Source organism: Sorex araneus, chromosome 1 (genome assembly GCF_027595985.1).
Source record: "Sorex araneus isolate mSorAra2 chromosome 1, mSorAra2.pri, whole genome shotgun sequence".
NCBI lineage: Eukaryota > Metazoa > Chordata > Mammalia > Eulipotyphla > Soricidae > Sorex > Sorex araneus.
The window spans coordinates 65,861,456-65,875,700 of record NC_073302.1 but is presented as its reverse complement, the minus strand read 5'-3'; the positions used below and the strand labels follow the sequence as shown (position 1 = coordinate 65,875,700).

The 14,245-nt window shown below is 46.8% G+C and overlaps 1 protein-coding gene and 1 non-coding gene across 2 annotated transcripts in view; both read right to left on the bottom strand.

The window, feature by feature from the left end:
* Positions 1–13,299, bottom strand: part of GLDC (glycine decarboxylase) — an 86,340-nt gene extending 73,041 nt beyond the window's left edge. The window contains exons 1-2 of the mRNA XM_055134388.1: positions 12,863–13,299; positions 12,276–12,354 (exon numbers count right to left, since the gene is read on the bottom strand). Coding sequence (XP_054990363.1) covers positions 12,276–12,354; positions 12,863–13,111 — 328 coding nt within the window. The 5' untranslated portion in view covers positions 13,112–13,299. The remainder of the gene's footprint in view (positions 1–12,275; positions 12,355–12,862) is intronic.
* Positions 3,969–4,098, bottom strand: LOC129400957 (small nucleolar RNA SNORA22). Its single transcript, XR_008628002.1, has one exon. It is a non-coding gene; the product is annotated as a small nucleolar RNA SNORA22 (small nucleolar RNA).
* Positions 13,300–14,245: the final 946 nt, after the last annotated feature.

The following is a 14,245-nucleotide window of genomic DNA, read 5'->3' as shown; positions in this document are numbered from 1 at the left end:
AGCATCTGCAGTACATGCTCTGCAGGCAAATGGCCTAGGTTGCATTCCTGGCACCAAATGCCCCTCTAGATTGCTGGGAGTCAGTCCTGTGCACTCCTGGGAGAGAGGGTGAGAGAGAGAGAGAGAGAGACAGAGACAGGGAGAGAAAACAACAACAACAACAGCAACAACTCCGCACTTGCAATGCATAATCTTTATCTGGGAACACCAACTGACCTATGTCATCAGATCAAATGGTCAGTTTGAAATGAGAATCACAGTGGAGGTGCTGTGTTTGCTTTTCCTCTTTGTTCCCCTCTGGGTACATTGTTATGGCCAGCTGAGCAAGAAGGGTATGTTCTAAAAGTCAAATGCAAGCAAGTTATCATGTGTGAGGGAAGAGATAAATATTTATAGATTAAAAAAAAATGAAGAAGTTTATAGTCCAACCCTGAATCTCACCAACTACATTATAATCTTCTTATGGGCAAAGTAAGTAAATAATGATTAAACAGTAAGTCACTATTTCTTGAGCACCCACTCATTTCTTTAGTGGGTGCACAAGAAATACAGGCAAATCAAGGTGTAACGAAAATTCACCTAAACTCCCACATTCAGCTAGCTTAATGTCTCCTGTAATCCACTCATCATGAGTACATGATGATAAATCAATGCACAACTTTGCTTATATTTACTTCAACTCTGTCCCTAAAGAGCATGGGATTAGAGAAACATATAAAATGAAAATCTGCATCTATTAAGCAAATTTGGTGAAATAATGCAATGCAACAATCAACAAGAGTTTCAGAACTTCAAATTTTCTGTTTCTTTCTGTTTCTTTCTTAATTGAGGCTGTAGACACTGAGAAACCTTACTTAGTTTCTCAGTTTGCGATTCTGTAAAAATACTTTGGAGGATGGGGCTGGAGTGATGGTATAGCAGATCCCCACCTCCCCCCATCCTTTAAGATCCCCTGAGCCCTGACAGGAGTAATCCTTGAGTGTGGAGCCAGGAGCATCCCTGGATGTAACCCCCAAACCAAAAACAACAACAAAAGTAAAACAAGGTGCTGGAGCAATAGCACAGCAGGTAGGGCGTCTGCCGTGCACACAACTGACCCGGGTTCAATTCCCAGCATCCCATATGGTCCCGAGAACCGCCAGGAGTAATTACTTAGTGCAGAGCCAGGAGTAACCCCTGGGCATCACCGAGTGTGACCCCCCACCAAAAAAAAAAAAAAAAAGTAAAACAAGCCCAAGTAGTCAAAATGAAAGCAAAGTGCCATTGGTGGGGCAGAAAGGGGACAAGAGATTGTCAACTAAAATAAATCATTCCTGCAGGAATGAAAAGAGAATATTTTTCAGTCTCAGAAATACTGGGAGAAGAAATTAACAGAGAATCTTTAGAGACTTCCCCACCTCCCCCCAAACAGAAATTTACATTTGAAGCAATGGAAAGAGACAAGCATTTGTCTTTTAATGGACCCATGGCAATCAACAGCATCCTGGCAGAACAAAAACTTGCATTTGGACTAGGGAGAACTGAGGCAGGAAATATTTTAAGTATGTGAGAAAATGCAATTCAAGAGATAATAAGATCTGTTATTTAAAACGGATCCACAGGGCCTGATCTCAGGCTTCTAGTTGCTAACAGGCCAAATCTGAGAATGGTCTCAGCACGGGGCAGGAATTTAGTGGGGGGTGGTCAAAGAAAGTCTTTTCCTTTCTCTTTTCAAGAGACTAAGAAAGAGTAGAAGGTTCACCGCTGGCACAGACTTGCATCAAACTTCTGAAGAGATTCATAGGCAAGTGTCTTGTTCCCAGCCCATAATATGGACAAGTTTCAAAGTGTGGATGGACAAAAAAGCATCAAGACAGCTTGATGGGCTGACCTCATTCTTCACATGATTCCTGACACTTCATGGTCCCCCAGTACTGCCAGGAGAACCCCCAAGCTCAGAGCCTGGTGTGGCCCCCAAAGCCAAAATAAACAAAAGGTGAACAAAACTGCCTCACGTCTCACCCTAACTGGCCTATGCAGACTATCAGACCTTGTCATCCTGTCACTTGCCTTTGCTCAATCTTAACCCCACCAACACTCAGCTTTCTTTTTCTGTCCCAGATTACTAAAAGATATTGAAGTGAGGAAATCTCAACAGAGCTTCCAAATTCCAGTATTCAATCTTATTGGGTCCTCTATGGAGACTGATACAAATTTTTTTGATAATCAAATAATTAAGGCTTTTTACACTTTTGCCCTTTCTTGGCTTTGAGACACACCTGGTGGTTCTTGAGGGCTACTCCCACTTTAATGTTCTGGGATCACTCTCAGAGAAACTTGGGGTGCCAAGGGTTGAACCTGAGTGGGCAAACCATAAGGTAAATGCCTTAACCCCAGTGCTATCTCTGCAGCCAAATTTCTGGAGCTTTTTAGGTTTTGTTTTTGGTTTGGGGGCCACAGCCACCAGTGCTCTATGACTACTCTCGGTTCTGTGCTGGGGGGTTTTCTAGGCAGTGTTGGGGGACAATGTACTGCCAGCAGGCAGTCAGCCCTCTGAGTCATCCATCTCTCTGACCAGACCCTGAAGAAGACTGCTGTACTAATAAGTTGTCCATTGTAGTTTAGTGTATTGTATCTATTTGTGGTGCTAGGGATTAAATACAGCTCCTCTGCATCCAAAATATTCACTTTTACAGAGTCACATCCCAAGTCTTTCTACATGGACACTTATTTTGTTTTTGTTTGTTCTTATTCTTGAGGGCTGGAAGTAGCCCAGCTAGGGCGTTTGCCTTGCACGCGGCTGACCGGGGTTTGATTCCTCCGTCCCTCTCGGAGAGCCCAGCAAGCTACCGACAGTATCCTGCCCGCACGGCAGAGCCTGGCAAGCTACCCGTGGTGTATTCGATATGCCAAAAGCAGTAACAATAAGTCTCACAATGAAATGTTATTGGTGCCTGCTCGAGCAAATCGATGAGCAACGGGATAAGTCTAGCTTATTCTTGGGCCTCACCTGGCAATACTCAAGGGTTACTCCTGGCTCTGTGTTCAGATATTACTCCCGGCAGTGCTCGGGGGACCATGTGGGATGCCGAGGATTGTTTTCATGTCGGCTGCCTGCAAGGCAAATGCCATACGTGCTGTGCTTACTACTGCTCTGGCCCCTCAACATGGACATTTAAAAAACAGTCCCTCTGGAATTGGTGGCTTTGCCTGAAATAACCTTTTTCTTTTTACTAATGACCATGCCCTACACTGCAACTGTATGGCCATTTCTTTTCTTTTTCTTTTTAATTTTATGTTCATAAAGTTGTTCACAATAATTGATTACATTCAATATTTCAATACCAATCCCACCAGCATTATTATTTTGTATAGGTTGATATGAATAGTATGAGATGTCTGTAAGGGTCTAGCTCAGTGATTCAATAAAAAAGTAAAAGAACACTCCTGGAATTCTAAACTTTTAAAGAATTGGGGTCTGGAGACACCTCTGCAACGAGCTGCTCTTTTCAGAGATCCATTTGTGAGTCTCTGGATGTTAGCAGTTAATGTACTTAAATGGCACCCAGAGGCAGTTCATGGGCATGACAACCAGGACTCTGGAAGGTAGAACGCGGGGAAATGGGAAGGGCAGTATTCCCAGCTCCTTGAAGACTGAAGTTGCAGTCACTGGTTGTACAGCCATTTCTATTTCGTACAACGACCCCTTTTTGTAGTTACTAAATGGATATTGCTTGATTCATGAACCATGGAATACTAAATATGATATCTTTTTTTTTCTTTGCTTTTTTTTGGGGGGGTCACACCTGATGATGCTCAGGGGTTACTCCTGGTTTTGCACTCAGGAATCACTCTTGGCAGTGCTCAGGGGACCATATGGGATGCTGGGAATCGAACCCGGGTCAGCCACATGCAAGGCAAATGTCCTACCCTCTGTGCTGGTGCTAAATATAATATCTTAAGTTTGTCTGAATAATTTTTTTCCCTTGTAATGTGCTGACTTTCTGAATACACTTAAAAGGATACTCCTTTCAATGCAGAGGTAAAGAACAGATATTGCTCTAGCACAGAGTTAAAACCAAGGGAACTATAAAGCAAAGTTGGGTGTTTACTATTTCTTAAGAAATCTAAAACTGGGGCTGGAGCGATAGCACAGCGGGTAGGGCGTTTGCCTTGCACGCGGCCGACCCGGGTTCGAATCCCAGCATCCCATATGGTCCCCTGAGCACCGCCAGGGGTAATTCCTGAGTGAAGAGCCAGGAGTAACCCCTGTGCATCGCCGGGTGTGACCCAAAAAAAAAAAACAAAAAACAAAAAACAAAAAAAAAAAAAAAAAGAAATCTAAAACTGCTCTGAAAAAATAGTCTAAGGTCTGGGAGAAAGCTCAAAAGGCTGACGTACACATTTTTCATGTGGGAGGCCTTGGCTCGGGCACTGTATGTCCCCTAAAAAAAAAAAAAAACCTCAAAAATCCCTGTTGTACCACCAATATCACATCATCACTGAACACTGACAGAATTTTATTCATGACACTCATGGTGCCTAAAAAGTTAAGAAGTCTTTTAAACTTTCTGGCTTGATTTTTACTAGAACATTGAGATAATTACTCCTAAACAAACATCTATCCTCAGTGTATTGCACAAAACAAATGTTCAAAAACATTCTCTAGTTTAAAAAAATATATATTCAATAGTTTTAGTCAATGGGTTTACATAAGTATTAAACTGGTAAGATATTTAACAAGAGTAAGAATTCTATTTATTCGGGGGCTGGAGTGATAGCACAGTGGGTAGGGCGCTTGCCTTGCATGCGGCCGACCCGGGTTAAATTCCCAGCATCCCATATGGTCCCCTGAGTACCGCCAGGGGTAATTCCTGAGTGCAGAGCCAGGAGTGACCCCTGTGCATCGCTGGGTGTGACCCAAAAAGCAAAAAAAAAAAAAAAATTTATTCTATTCTAAAGTTTTCCCAGGCCTCTGCCAAACTTGCTACATACAGCATGTTCAGAATAGCCATTAGCCTTACATTTAACTAGTTTCCCTTCATTTCCACACTTCATAATGAAAATCCACTGGCATTATCCTAGTAAATGATATAATAATAATTCATAGATGCTGGACGTGAGGAATTGGGAAGAGTCAAGGTTGTACCTGTCACAGAGACTGAGGAGCCCAGGCAGATTCCTGGTTGAAAGATAACTGACACCCAACATGCTGTCTAGGTGTCCTTGGGGTGAGTTCACTGGGTGGCAGAGTCATCACCTGCAGCTGCAGCTGCATTACACAACAGTCTGCCTCTGCTCACTGCCCTCCATTAACCATTTATTAAAGATCATGCTACGTGGTGTGACTTAGAACACTAAGTTCCCACAAGTGCATCAAAAGATCCCTTTAGACAACTTAGTTGTCTGGTTCTAGCTGAATGAGTGAGATCTTAGAGGTTATCCTTCCCCCACTCTAGTCCTCAGTATGCTCACAATTAAGCAAATGGTACTTCTCTGCAAACTTCAAGTGTGAAAACTTTAACCTCTACAGTTTCTGTGACATTAGGAGCCGAGAGTTCAGTCTGGCTAACCTGAGAATATTTTACTGGAAAGATGAAACAACTATGATTTAGCTGCACATATCATAGCTAAACATGATTGGCTTTGTTTTTTTTTTTTTGTTTTTGCTTTTTGGGTCACACCCAGCGATGCTCAGGGGTTACTCCTGGCTTTGCACTCAGGAATTACTCCTGGCAGTGCTTGGGGGACCATATGGGATGCCAGGGATCGAACCCTGGTCGGCCGCGTGCAAGGCAAACGCCCTACCCGCTGTGCTATCGCTCCGGCCCCGATTGGCTTTGTTAAAATAAAAAAAAGTATTTTAAGGACCAGAGAGAGATGAGCGGGGATGCAGCTCAAAGGGTTTTGCATACAGAGGGGCAGAGTTTCATCCCCGGCACTACACAGTCCCAAGCACTGCTGGGTATAAACCCTTCTCAAAAACAAAATACCAAAATGAATATGTAGTGTTACAGGCAATAATCTCACAACACAAGAACGCTAAATCATCCATAATGGCACCACCCAGAGAAATAAATATTTTCATTGACATTTGTGTTTCTTGCCTCTTACCTTTCCTGCCTGTATGTGGATGGGGAGGGGAGATTCATTTGAACAGGATAAAACTGACCAATGGGGTTTTGAATTGAGTAGCTTTGACTAATTTCTCTGAAGTAAAGCATAATGGTAAGTCCACTAATGGTCACAGCATTCTTCAAGGTGCTTCCTGAAGTGCCCCAGGGAAGGAGAGCATCCACCGTGACAGATGAACCACCTGTCCTTCCCAGGGTCTATCAGGCTGCTCCATCCTTTACCTGCTTGTTCCCAAGTGGGGCACAGCAACCTCCCAGCCTGGCCCAGATATTCCTTCAGACACTGGCCTAGTTCCGTGCCCTTCCCTCCCTCCTCTCCCTTCCCCTTCCCTGCAGCGGGCCCAAGTGCTCCAACACTCATGCTCTTAGCACATTGCCACCTTCCCACCAGGCAGCTGGCACCCACCAGAGTCATTCCAGTGATTGACTTTGTGATGTCTGAAACTGGGGAGTTCAGAACCTTTCTGATGTGGTTGCTGTACCAGAGCTGGCGTAGCAGAGCATATACTTTGCCACTGAGCCTCACTCTACTCCCCAGTCCTGAAACTGGGTACTCTGGAACTTCAGTTAGGTCAAGAGTTTCCTTTTTTGTACATGCAGGCCCTTCCAAGGAACATAATGAAGATAAGGTAGACTAGTGGCCGTACACAGTGGAGCTGGGGTGCCAGAGTTTGAATTCTGTCTACACTGCTGACTAATTCTGAACTTGAGGAAGTCATGTATCTTCATTAAAGCAGAGATATTAAAGATACCTTGTAGGGGGGCCGGAGCGATAGCACAGCGGGTAGGCGTTTGCCTTGCATGCGGCCGACCCGGGTTCGATCCCCGGCATCCCATATGGTCCCCCAAGTACCACCAGGAGTAATTCCTGAGTGCAAAGCCAGGAATAACCCCTGAGCATCGCTGGGTGTGACCCAAAATGCAAAAAAAAAAAAAAAAAAAGATACCTTGTAGGGTTAAATAAATTGATACATGCATAACCTTTGGAAGTGAAAAAAGCACAAGTTATAGAAAGTATGCAACTTACCAAAAGACAACAGACCCCGCTATCTCTGTGCTGCTTTAAGTTCTCTCAATAGTCTTTTCTATTCAGCAATGTGGACATTTAAGATGTATGTAACTTGGGGCTAGAGTGATAGCACAGTGGGTAGGGCATTTGCCCTGCATGTGGCCGACCTGGGTTCGATTCCCAGCATCCCATAAGGTCCCCGGAGCACTGCCAGGTGTAATTCCTGAGTGCATGAGCCAGGAGTAACCCCTGTGCAACGTGGGTGTGACTCAAAAAGCAAAAAAAAAAAAGTATGTAACTCAAATACAAATGAAATAATAATGATGAAAAAGAAAAAAGTAAAAATTTTCATTTTTATTTTTTTTATTTATTTATTTTTGCTTTTTGGGTCACACCTGGCGATGCACAGGGGTTACTCCTGGCTCTTTACTCAGGAATTACCCCCTGGTGGTACTCAGGGGACCATATGGGATGCTGGGATTCGAACCCAGGTCGGCCACGTGCAAGGCAAACGCCCTACCCGCTGTGCTATCGCTCCAGCCCCAAAAAATATTTTTAAAAGGGAAAAAAGATTCATATCTATTCCTTATCAGAATTTTCTTGGTACATAACAGACATTTGGTCCTGAATTCTTCTCTCTGACTACTAGGAGCCTAAAAGCTTATTTGAAACCAGGTTTGGCTAACGATGTCCCAGTATTAAGTGGAAATGCTAAGCTGGCGAGGTGTCTGCCTGGCATCCTGGCACTGCCAGGATCCCTAGTGTCACAGCAAAATGTGTTCTCTGGTGTACTGACACAGGACCCCAGTAAATCCTACAAGTATGAAGTGTGTGAAAAAGCAACCAAGTGTGTGAATTCAACAAAAACAGTAACAAAAGGAAAAGAAAAAAAGTAAATACGATTTTAAAAGAATAAAATACATGGAAATGCTAGTACTAAAAGTTATGTGTATGGCCTTGCATTGCCTCTGAAACACTCATTAACCATGAAAAATACCACCTCAGAGTAAAACATTGATGCGTTTCTGACGCATTTGCACACAGACTACACACATCCCCACCCCACCCCCGCTGAAGCTCACTCTTCAATCTTTGAGTCCACATTAGGGCAAGAGGGGAGGAGGAGTCTCCTGACTAGGCAATACTTTCTGTGTCATCTCAGATTAACTAGATGGAACCAACCCAAAAGTTCACATATGCTGCTAGGTCAAAAGTTTATGTGCCAGGGGCCCGGAGTGATAGTACATCAGGTAGGGTTCTTGCCTTGCACACAACCTGGGTTCAATCCCCAGCATCCCATATGTCACCTTAGCAGAACCAGGAGTAACCCCTTAGCACTTCAGGGTAGGAACCTGCAATACCCCCCCCAAGTTTATATGTCTAAAAAGTTCATACTCCAGTTGCAACTTACTTATTAGGACTCCACGACCAATGAAGAGAGAGAGATGAGGAGAGGAGAGGAGGGAAGAGGAAGAGGAAGGGGGGAAGTGAGGGAGGGGAAGAGACTAAGGGAGAAAAAGAGGGAAATTATTTTTATTTTAATTATTCATGCAGAACTAACCAACTAGTTGAACTCAAAAAATATAGAGACTTTGACACGTTTCCCAAGCTCTAATGCATACAGAACATCTTATTTTAGAGTATACTGTGAACGGGGCTGACCCAAACACTCTCTAACTTTGAAACTCTGAGGAAGGAAGGCATGTAATGTGTAACAAATATTCAACTAAGAATTTCTTTTAAAATACTCAACATGGGTTAGACAAAAAGCCAGAAAGTACAGAGGGTGAGGCATATGTGACCTACTGCAGCTTGATTCTGCAGTGAATATTAGGTCTTCTCTGAGCACTGCCAGAGAGAGCTTAAAGGGCTGGATCACAAGCCTGTCATGTGTGAGCTAGAATTCAATTTCCAGCACGAAGCTTCCCCAAGCACAGCTGGGGTGGCCCTGCAGACCCACAGCAACCCAACAGCTCCCAGGTAAATGTTCCCAGGTGTGGCCCCCTGAACACAACTTGGGAGATTCATAAAAATTCTCTTGAGGCTGGAACAATAGCACAGCGGGTAGGGCATTTGCCTTGCAAGTGGCCAACCCGGGTTTGATTCCCAGTATCCCATATGGTCCTCTGAGCACCGCCAGGAGTAATTCCTGAGTGTGGAGCCAGGAGTAACCCCTGAGCATCGATGGGTGTGACCCAAAAAGAAAAAAAAAATCTTCTCTTAAGGGCTGGAGTGATAGCACAGTGGGTAGGGCGTTTGCCTTGCAGTCATGCAGTCAACCCAGGTTCGATTCCCAGCATCCCATATAGTCCCCGAGCACCGCCAGGAGTAATTCCTGAGTGCAGAACTGGGAGTAATCCCTGAGCATTGCCGGGTTGTGACCCAAAAAGCAAAAAAAAATTCTTCTCATAAGAAAAACGTCCAATACAAGCCAGTATTGTGGTTCAAGTAGAGAACCACATGCCTTGCACTGGTGAACTCCTGCCCTACCTTCAATTCCCAGCAAATGCCACTGGGTGTAGCACCTAGTACCACTAGAATCCACAACAGAATAGACAGCACTTCATTCTTTTAACAACCATACATAAAAAGAACAAAGCAACAACAACCAGTGTTGGGTAGATGAAAAGAACTCTCATCAGGAATGCAAGAACTCTCATCAGGAATGAGATTGGTTCGGTCATTTTAGAAAACAATATAGCCATTTCTCAAGACTAAGAATTCCACTTTTTTGACATCTGTCCCACAGGCCAAAAAACTACATTTAGAAATTGCAGCACTATTTACAATAACCAAAATATGAAAACAAATCAAGTGTCCAAGATGGGTGATTGAATATATCCTCAATGGTAAGCTGCTGGGATATAATAAAGACAAACTCATGCAATTTTTGTCTCAATAATCCCTCCAATTATCGAACAAATCTGAAAAGCATCATGCTGAGTGATTGGCCAAAGACAATGATTCTGAGAGCAGCAGATCCAGATTTGATCCCCAGCATCCTGAGCCCTGCTCAAGAATAATTCATGAGTGCAGAGTCAGGCAAGAATAACCCCTGAGGGGCTGGAGTGATAGCACAGTGGGTAGGGCATTTGCCTTGCATGCGGCCAACCCGGGTTCGATTCCCAGCATCCCATATGGTCCCCTGAGCACCGCCAGGGGTAATTCCTGAGTGCAGAGCCAGAAGTGATCCCTGTGCATCACAGGGTGTGACCCCCCCCAAAAAAAGCAAAGAATAACCCCTGAACATTGTCAGATGCACCACCCACCCCAACCTCTCCCCTCCCCTGACCCTAATCTCTATCATTAAGTTTATAAAGCATGTTGCCTAAAATAAAATAAAAATTTTTATCTATAATTAAATTCTGATTTGCTAGCACTATCATCCCATTGCTCATCGATTTGTTCGAGTGGGCACCAGTAATGGCTCTCATTGAGAGACTTATCGTTACTGTTTTTGGCATATCGAATATGCACGAGCAGCTTGCCAGGCTCTGCCGTGAGGGCGGGATACTCTCAGTAGCTTGCCGGACTCTCCGAGAGGGGCAGAGAAATCGAACTCGGGTGGGCTGCGTGAAAGGCGAACGCCCAACCGCTTTGCTATCGCTCCAGCTCCTTTTAAAAGGCTAAGACTAGAGCACATGTTTTACACTTGGAAGGCCTGGGTTCAATCCTCAAAATGCATGGTATCCCAAACACTTTCAACTGGAACAGTCAGAAGTAAACCATAAACCCTGAGCACTGAGCTAAGAGGTGCCCCCGTACACCACCATGGGAGGTGACCCACCCTGTTCCCCTCAAAAAGATTAAATGACTGGATGGGTAAATCTCTGAGCTCCTCTTGCATCTCAATCTACTTGATTAAGCGGATTTTGCAGATTTTCTTCTGTGAGCACGGTCCCTCACATGGTTTGGATTTGAAATCCTGGAGCAAACTCAGCGAAGTTGAAGGAATAGCATTAATCACTTAATTAGACTAACTCCTACCTCAATCTGTCTGTTTTAAAATAAAGCTCGTCAGGCAGGAGAGATAGTACAGTGGGTGGGCCTTTGCCCCGCACGAAGTAGCAGATCCGGGTGAAATAAATCCCTGACATCCCATAAGGTTCCCAGAGCATCCCGGGGAGTGATTCCTGAACACAGAACCAGGAGTAAACCCGGAGCACAACTGGGTGTGGGCCAAAAATAAATAAATAAATAAAGCTTGCAATCCATATATCCTTTATATTTTAAAACCTAAAACAAACAAAATGGCCGTAGCCTTCACTTAACTCCAGAAGAAAAAAAAAAACATGGTATCTAGAGTTGAACAGATGGTAGAGGGGGGTAAGGCGCTTGCCTCTTCCAGCACTGCCTAAGGTCTCCTGAGCACAGCCAGGAGTGAGCACTGAGCACCACATGTAATCCCAAAACAGAAAGAAACAGAGACAGAGAGACAGAGAGAGACAGAGATTGCAATATGAAGTTACCAGAGCACAAAAATTCCCTATAGGAGTCCAGATGTCTCCTGATCTGTTTGTCAGGAGTCTCCTGGAATGCTAGTCCTTTCCCTGTTTACAAGCCCTGGGCAACTTCTCTTTTCATTATTCAATATCCAGATCTGCAAGTGTGGTGACACCTCTCACTCCAAGCATGAGAGAACCATGGTTGAGAATGAGGCTTGGGGAATGGGGAGCCCTCTACACGTGCTTGTGCTCTGCCCAGTCCCCACCCCTCCCCCCCAAGGAAACTCGCCCCGGGAGCCCTGAGACACAGCCCTGCAAAGACGCTGATAACTCTGGGTGGGTGGCGGGGGTGGGGGGGGATAGAGTCCAACCTTTTCCTCCCCCGAGTTTCCCATAACAATTTTCGAATAATAAATATTCTCCCAGTCCTGGGGACGGAGCGACAGACAGTGCAGTAGGCAGGGAGCCCAGCTGGGTTCCCGAAACCACATAAGGCTCCCCAGCGCTGCCAGCAGTGATCTCTGAGCACAGAGCCAGGAGTAAGCCCTAAGCACCAATGAGTAAGGCCCCCCAAACAAACAAATAAACAAACAAAAACCATACTCCCTGGCCAGAGCAATCCCGCCCCCAAGCTGGACCTTCAGAGAACACAGAACGTAAATAGGCCAAGGCAAGTGGAGTGTAGGGGAGCCCGGCTGGGACACTTACACACAGGATCTTCCATTTTCAAGGGTCTTTTCAGGCGGATGCTGGCGGGGACAGTCTTCTCGATCAGTTCATCAATGCTCTAAAATTAAAACGCAAGTCGTGGAACCCCAGAGGCAGAGGAAAGTAAAGTTACAAGAATCACCTCTGTGTTTTGCATCTACAAAGGCTTGCGGGAACCGTCTTTTTAAAAATTGGTAATTTTTTTTTCTAATTTAATGAAAAGAATTTGAGCAAAGCAGAAATCACTTGGAGTTAAGAAAATGGAACAAAGTGAGATAAGGATTTGACCGCTCCCGGTCGATTTCAGGTAGATAAATCGAATAAACCAGGACGACCCCCTCTTGCTAAGATAAAGGCTCATCTGTCCGCAAAGTTGGAATGAAGAAAATCTACGAATTGGAGACGCGGGGTCCAAGGAGAGCGCAGAGGGAGCGGGTGCGAGAAGGCACCGGGTCCGGCTCCAGCGCACGGCCAGGGCCGGGGGACCCCGGGCGCGGGTCGCCGCGGAAGAGCCGCAGGGCCGCGGGGCTGGGGGACGCGAGACGCGCGCAGCAGAGAGGCCCGGAGCGCCGGGCCACGGTCCTTACCGCCAGCCCCAGGGCCTGGAGCATCTCCCTCTGGTCTTTGTCCCCGGGGCCGATGTGCCTCCGAGCGAAGTCGTCGTGCCGGGGCAGGAGGCGCTCGAGGAGGCGCCCCCCGCTGTCCCCGCCGCCGCCGCCGCCGCTGCTGTGACAGCTCCGAGGCACCCAGCGCAGCCCCGCGCCTCCGGCCGGGCGGCGGCGGCCCCCGAGTCCGCCGGCCAGACGCATCCCGCAGGCTCGGGCGCACGTCTGCATGGTCGCCGACCCCGTCCGAGCCCCTGCCCGAGAGTCCGCCGCGCTCCCGGCCCCCTTCTCTGCGGCCCGCGGGGGGCTCCCGGGGTCGCTTCGCGCCGCAAGGATGAATGGATGCCGGGACGCGCTGAACGGGCGCCGAGCCCGCGCAGGACACTCGTGCAAAGTTGGTGCTCCACGCCAGGCACCTGTTCCGCACACTTTAAGCGTCGCCTGGAGGGGCGGGCGGTGGGATGAGGCCAGCAAACGTTGGTCCAATGGGCTAGGGAGGAGGGGCGGGGCCGACCCCGCCTCGGTCCCCACTCCCTACCCGCCTCTCCCGCCCTCGGAGCCCGGAGCCTGCCGTCCGGTGACTCCCGTTCCTGCTCCCCACTCCGAGGCCGGCGCCCTGCGCACTTGCACTCGCGCGGAACCGCCAGGAACGGCCACGGCCTAAATGCCTGCAGGAGTCCGATGAGAAGGAAGACGATTTTCTAGAAGCTGGAGAGCGTACAAGCGTAGGGGACTTGCCTTGTACGCGGCGGACCAAGTTCAACCCCCGGCACCCCGAGTGGTCAACTGAGTATATCGCCAGGACTAATTCCTGGGGGCAGAGTCAGGAATCAGGAGTAACCCTTGAGCATTGCTGGGTGTGCCCCCACCCCCTGCTACTTCCATCCCTCTGAAAAAGGAGATTCCCCGGGGAGGCGAACCTTCGAGAGTTCGCTGGTTTCCATTAACTTCATTCAAATAGGCTCCCTCCCCTCACACAACCAAGATGAAAGGACACCTCTTGAGAGCATGGACAGCTTGAAAGGCACTTGCTATGCACGCGACCAACCCAGTTCCATCCCAGGCACCACATCCCAGGCACCTGAAACCACTGCCAGCAGTGATTCCCTGAACGCGCCAAAAATAAACCAAAATAGACATTTCTCTTTCTCTGTACCAATGAGTAAAGGCCACCAGAAGCACTTTACTTCACTATCAGCAGAAGCAGTACCTGTCATCTCTTCCACTCTGTCAGGATACCCACTGCCCTGACCTTGATTGTTTCCTCTCCCCAAGAACTCCAAGCTTGAAGGACCTGGGAGCAGTAAATAGCAAGTTTCCTTGATGCCTTGCTAAGACACATGCCGGCCAGTGGGACAAAACCTC